This window comes from Pinus tabuliformis, chromosome 5_1 (assembly GCF_031772625.1).
Source record: "Pinus tabuliformis cultivar Carrire ecotype Pingquan chromosome 5_1, CPIR1, whole genome shotgun sequence".
NCBI lineage: Eukaryota > Viridiplantae > Streptophyta > Pinopsida > Pinales > Pinaceae > Pinus > Pinus tabuliformis.
Window position 1 is genome coordinate 328,550,501 of NC_142305.1, and position 6,687 is coordinate 328,557,187.

The 6,687-nt window shown below is 38.8% G+C and overlaps 1 protein-coding gene across 1 annotated transcript in view; it reads right to left on the reverse strand.

Annotated features, from left to right (window-relative positions):
* The window catches only part of LOC149164712 (uncharacterized), an 87,818-nt gene extending 82,306 nt beyond the window's left edge, over positions 1-5,512 (reverse strand). The window contains exon 1 of the mRNA XM_089429584.1: positions 5,026-5,512. Within this exon, the coding sequence (XP_089285710.1) occupies positions 5,026-5,512 (487 nt within the window). The remainder of the gene's footprint in view (positions 1-5,025) is intronic.
* Between the last annotated feature and the right edge of the window lie 1,175 nt (positions 5,513-6,687).

Here is a 6,687-nt window from a genome sequence, read left to right on the forward strand (position 1 = left end):
ACCCTTATGTTCTATCCTCATCTTTTCATTTGAAGTTTCATTTTGTGAATTTGAAGTACTAGTGCTAGCAATGGATTCTTTTCCTTTTATACCCACGACTGTAATTTTACTTTCATCACCCGAATCAGATTCCAAATCCCGTTAAGTGGTTGCAGTTATCTTTTGTTTTCCCTTGTTGAATTTTTTTGGTTTCATTTTGGGATGAAGCTTCCAACAATGAGCTTCATCGTGACCCTCTTTGGAACAATGTTTGCATGTTAATTTCTCTCCTTCCTTCTTGATAGATGCATTTTTCTTTCCCTTCCCTTTGAAACCCTTTTCTTTTCCTTTACTCTTAAATGGCTTTTTACTACCTTCTTCTAGAGTGTTTTTCCCTCTTGCCTCAAGATGAGTGGCTTGCACACACACATCATCTAGATTATTGGGATTAAACATTAAGATAGTATGCCTAAGGTAATTGTGTAAACCCCCTATATACTTCAGCAATGTGTCTTGTGATTGCAAATCTACACCTAACATTAGAGACCTTTTTCTGAATTCTTGGGTGTAATCTTGCACATTTTGACCTTTAAGTTGTCTAAAGTTCTGCCAATTCATGATGGCTTTTTACATATAAGCTAGAGGGTAGAATTGTCTTTTAATTGCAGCAATGAAATCAAACCAAGAAATTGAGATCTTACCATGTTTTTTTATCTCCTCTTGTGTCTTTGATTCCCACCATACTAGTGTTGCACCCTCCATTCTCAAGGAAGCTAACTGAATCTTTATGTCATCCTCTTGAAGGTTTTGAATTCTGAAATAGACCTCCAATTGACGAATCCAATTATCAAGCTTCTCTGCATTCACTTCACCATTATACATGGGCAACTCAAATTTAACATCAAGTTTTAGTAAGGGTGATTTACCAATTCCTTTTGAGGTATGTTCATGAGTATGAGTAAGGGTTGTGTTAGTGGAAGAGGGTGAAGATGCCCGTGAAGAAGAAGATGAAGAAGATGGTGGAGAGGGCAGAGGTTTGCCTCCATTTCCATTGCCTCCTTTTCCATTACCTCCTCTTGAAGAACCTTCTCCTTTGGAAGGTTTGGACCTTTCACCCTGCAACTTGGTATTCCTCTCTTCATAAAGGACCTTTACCATCTCTATCATATCAAAGAAAACCTCCCTAAAGATATTCTCATATTTTGTCATGTTTGTAGTTTCTCCTTCATGAGACATGCTCACTTGAGTCTCAACTACAACTTGAGGATGAAGTGGTGTTGGAGATTGTGGCAACCTTGCCCTCCTTCCCCTTGACCCAACTTCAGGGCTTCCAACCAGCGTCCCTTCTCCTCTTTGAGTTTTAACCTTGTATGCATGACATAAAATTGCAAACATTAAATCCTTATTGCACAAATCAAACCTAGTGCTCTGATACCAAAATGATCTGATTAAGAATATTAGTTTGTTATGCTAAGATCCTCCTCAGATTATAAACAAAATGTTATTCATCTGCTTAAGGATTCATGAGTTTTGCAAGTGAAAAATGAGTTTTTATGTTACTTTTATGAACAATTTTAACATAAAATAGAAATTGAATAATAGCATATAAATGTACATAACATCACTAAAAACACATCACAACAGGAACATGATGAATGAGTTCACCCCTCTTGGGCTACGTCTCCTTGGTCCAGCTTCAAATGACTTGGGCCTCTCTATTATGCTCAAATGCGTAAAAATATGTGTTTACAATGCTCAAATGATTCTGAAACCTACTCCAATGAATCCAAAATGTCTAAAAATGGCTACCTAGCCTCTTTCTGCACCCAATTTGGTCGAAAAATGAAGAAGTTATGACCTCTCTTAGTTTTCCCACTATTCGCTCTACATTTTGCCCAAAATTTGGTAACAAACCCACATTTTTGCCCAAAATTTCGCTATTGGAGAGACAAATTCCCAGATTTTTGGGCGATTTATCAAACCTTTAACTGGCCCACTAAAACCTGCCAACGGCTAAATTAAATGTTATATGAGTGTTCACATGCGGGCAGTTTACCCCAGGCGGTTAGGTGGTGGCGGTCCTCCGGCAGTTACATATAATGTTGGTGGTGAAGATTGGAGTGTTCACATGGGCGGTTAACGATGGCGGTCAGGCGATGGCGATCGACGGTGGCGGTTAATGTGAGTGTTCACATGGTGGGCAGTTAAGTTAGCCCTACCCCCAATCCAAGTGACATTGAACTTTAAATAAAACGCATAATCCCATATAGTTAAGAATTGCGCTCATGGTGTGTTGGCATTGGACGTCGTTGTGTGTTGGGAGGTCGCGAGTTCAACCCCCGTTGCCTCTACTCGGTCTATAACGACATTTTGGTGGCCTTTTGGGCTGTCACGTGTCAACCGTGGTTGGCCATCATTCCAACTAATAGAAAACGTGAAAATTTCAACCAATATTACAATGCTACTTGTCAGCACCCCATTCGCCGAGGGAAATTTGATCAAGTCAAACTGCCACGTACTCTGCCCAGTCAGCGTCACGCCAATAGTACGGACTGCTGACTGGGCGGTCCATTTTTTTGAAAATTCGCCTGTTTTGACAAAGTGGACATAACTCATTTCTAGAGTCATACGGAGTCCATTTCATGCGAAACGAGTTGCGTCGGATTCATGATGACAAGCACTACATGGTCATTCAGGTTCCACACCATTTTGACGACTTTGATTTTTTAGCATAATTTTGAGCACCTGATCAGTGATCCTAAGGTGGTGTGGGGTACCTATATGGATTAGGATCAAAAGGGTGGTGGAAATTTCATAATAATTTGTTATTGTATGAAAGGTGCATCCTTTGGTGTTATATGGAAGCTTGAATACCAAAGTATCAACATTTCTAGTCCAAGCACTTAATGAATAGTTATTTAGCAAGGTTCTTCATTTTGCAATAACAAAAAATAGACATGTGCATTTAGTTTGCACTCTAGCCTCATATTTGAGCAATGGTAGTGTTATCACTCAGATTTTCCTTAGAAGTTATGGGAAGAAGGAAAGGGGTCCGAGGTAACCACAAACCAATCTTTTAAGTACAGAATCTAGCCAATCTGTACTCAGAGAGGGCTCTCTCTTTATGATTTAGCTATATTTGAAAAGATTTTAGGCTAGTTATAAATGTTCAAGGTTGTTTTGTTTGAGAGTGGTGGAATTCTGAAACAAATGGGCAAACTAGGCTTCAGGCCATTGGGCTATGGAGTCAATCAGGGATAATTCACTGGATCAAGTCAAATTGCTGAGGTATGAGTTCAACAGGTAGGATAACAGAGTAAAAACAAATTCAGGGCTTGAATGGATGATATTTCTGTTCAAAACAAGAGGGCAATGAAGAATCCTCAAGTTAGGATTAGAAAGAAGAGGGGAAGATAGGTCAACCAGCATAAGGCAATTAAGAATCCTATACCAGGGACTTATTAAAGAAAACTACAAGGATAGAGGAGCAATTAAGAATTCCTTTACCGAAATAGTTTAGAAGAAAACATGTAAATGGCATACTGTTGATAGCAGAGAGCAATGAAGCTAATTCTGATATACTTTGACTATTTTACCATTTAGTTTTAAGATGCATGAAACATTGAAACATGTAGAAAACACATAAATCACAAGGATAGAATACTTATTTGCAATTAGACTGCACATGAATCTGATGAGATGTCCTCAACTTTTATTTCTTTTCCAGCAAAAATGTAGACTTGAGTACAAAGCTTTCTCCGCTTGATAGTATAGAGTTACAGAAATGTTATAGAATCCACCTCTAATACTTCGAATGGAGAAGTATTTATACAAAAATTTACATAAAAAATATCTCATAACTATATGAGATTTATTCTAGGAGTACAAAATATCTTTTACAAAAATATAGAGACAGATGGTCTCAAATATAGAAACAGATAGTAAACTGATTGTTGTTGTCCCCTTTTTGTTGAAGGAGCTGGAGGCTTTTATACGGATTTGTTTCTTGTTGTTGCTTTAGTAATTCTGTGCTGGACTTTGATTTACTTTTTCTCTACTGATACTCTTTCACCTGTTTCTGATACACTTTACCTGTCCACCAGCTTTCATCCTTTTTACCAAACTTTACTGTGGTAAATATTTCTATTTACCTTGCTGTTACCATAGTAATTTAAAGGATGTCTGTCATGTTAGTCCACCATTCTTCCTTTGGTATTTTCGTCCTTATCAACTTCCTGTAAATTTCATCAGCCTCAGTATATTTCACAAAATTAGGTTGGACTGTGAATAAGTGCTTTACTTCATGTTCAATGAAGAAGAGGTTCTCTAAACCATCGTAAAGCACTTTTCCTGTGGGTAGTGCCTTTGCTGAGGATGAACTAGCTTGACTTTCAGCTTGTTGATGTAGTTTGTTGATGTAGTCTATCTGAACCATTAGCCTATCATTGATGACTAAAGGGCTTGGGAGTCCTTTACTCCTTAAGATGTCAAACTTTCTCATGAACTCATCTATGTCTTCCTGCATACTTTGACATCTTCACTCCAGGCCTTGCATTAAGTTCCTTTTTGTCAGAACTTTCTTCAGTTCGAGGATAGTAGCAGTCCTATCCTCAATGTCCAATTGCTCCAACTATTGCCTGCTTTTACTGTTTAGAAAATTTATTAACTGGACTGCCTCTTCAAGCTTTCCACCCAGTTCTTCTCTGGTCTTCTGAATTGCCTCAAGAGCAAGCTTAACCAAATCAATTTGTTCAAAAATAATTTGAATGGATGACCAAATATCATTGATGGAATCAATGATATTGGTCCACGATATTTTCCTTATTTCTGTTAAAGGCCTGTCAAATGTCAGGTCCTTCTCTAATGTCCTGATTTGCTTAGCCATGCCTTTGTTTTTTCTTTTCTCCTCTGCATAATTGATCTTTGAAATATCATACTTTTGAGCCAAGGTAGTAAATTTCTCTTTTACCTTTTGTAGCTCTGTTACTTGGAGCTTCATTTCTTCCATTGACTTAATTAAGTCCTCTGTGCTCTGTGTTGATGTACCTGCCTGTGTTGTACCTGTTGCTTCCACTGGTGTGGCTGTTGCCAAAGGAATGCTTAGCGCTAAAACAGTTGCCATAGTGGAAGGGACTACTGTGGAAACTATTGGCACTATAGTTTGAGGCTGGGAGGTTGATTCACTTTGCCCTGACTGCAACGTTTTCCCTAATTCCTGCTCAGTTTCCTTTAATTGCTCATTCAACTTAAGGACCAAGTCCATAAGTTCCTCATCATTCTTTTTCTCAATAACCTCAGCAGTTTGAGGGTGTATGAGGGGTGGCAATTTCAATTGTTTTCTAAGTGCAGCTATATCTTCATTTTTCTTCTTGATTAAGCTTTTTGCTGCCTTAACATCCTTTGGGTCATGACCCAACTCAATTACTAATTCTTCCAATGATTTTATTCTATTATCTTTAGCTTGTGATGAGGCTTTTTCCAGCTGCAATTGAGTTGTAGTGTTGCTCAATGAATTTTGCAACCTATGAGCCATCATTGCTTTGCTGGTCAGTGTTGAGTAGACCATCTCACCTATTTGCTTATGAAGCTCAATCTGGTCGATTGGGTGGATGTCCTTAGCTAAAACTTCAAAATCAGTTTTAAGATAATCAGCCAAGGATTTTGGCTACTGCACTGTGGGCTTCAGGAAACTCATCTGCATTTTACCCTCTTTGATGTCAAAGGTTGACATCAGTATGGTCTGGTTTGTGCGGGCCATTTTTAAGTGTTGAGCATAGGCTTGGGCCTTCAGTTGCTCATTCCTTGTTTTGATCTCCTTGTATTTCCCCTTTACATCTATGATATTTTCTGAAGAAGACCTGAAAGATGATACTTCTGTGCTGGGTTTCCTTTCCAGTACCTGCTTGTGTGAACTAGAGGGTGTCCCACCTATTGGGAAAGTTTGTAAGTTGTCTGTTGCTTCCCTCCTTATGCTCTCTGTAGTCTCTCCAATGAATTCTTCCTCTGAATAAGGATTCAACCTTTGCCTCTTAGCAAAGGGTTGATCTGTGGGTCTGCTAGAAGGGGTAGCTACTTCCCTTTCTCTTTTCAAGTTTCTTTCCTCATTTAGAGGAGTCTGTAGCACTGGAGGATTACCCATGTTTGTTTGAGCTGGTAGTGGCTGTGGTGGAGCCAATTCTTCCAAGATCTCAGGTTGCTTTGATTCCTCTGGCTGTTCTATTGTTTCTGGTTGTTCTGATGTAGGGGCACTTGTTTCCTGAGTTTGCCTCTATGAAGGCTCTGCTGTGGGAGCACTATGTTCCAGTGATGGCCTTTGGGGAGACTCTGCAGGTACTTGTACAAAGGAGTGCAGGTCAAGTCTCTTCTCCAAATCTTTCATCACATTTTCAACTTCAACCTCATCACTATCTTATTCTATCAAATTCCCTTCCCTCCATTCATTTAAATTGGCATATTGTTCTATTTCAGGAATTCCGTGATAGATGTAGGGTGACAACTTGTGTTTTATCCTTCTGTCACAGATGACACTGTGAGGATCATATGCCCAAACAAAGCTCTTCTTTAAACACATCTTCTTCTCTAAGATTTCTTCTGCTTCTTGCCCCACTTTCCTATTATTGCACACAAATAGGCCTAAGTGGTATTTGATCCTCAACTGGGCATTCTTTTTTGCTTTCATGAAGTGGATTTGATCAGAGTTAATTATTT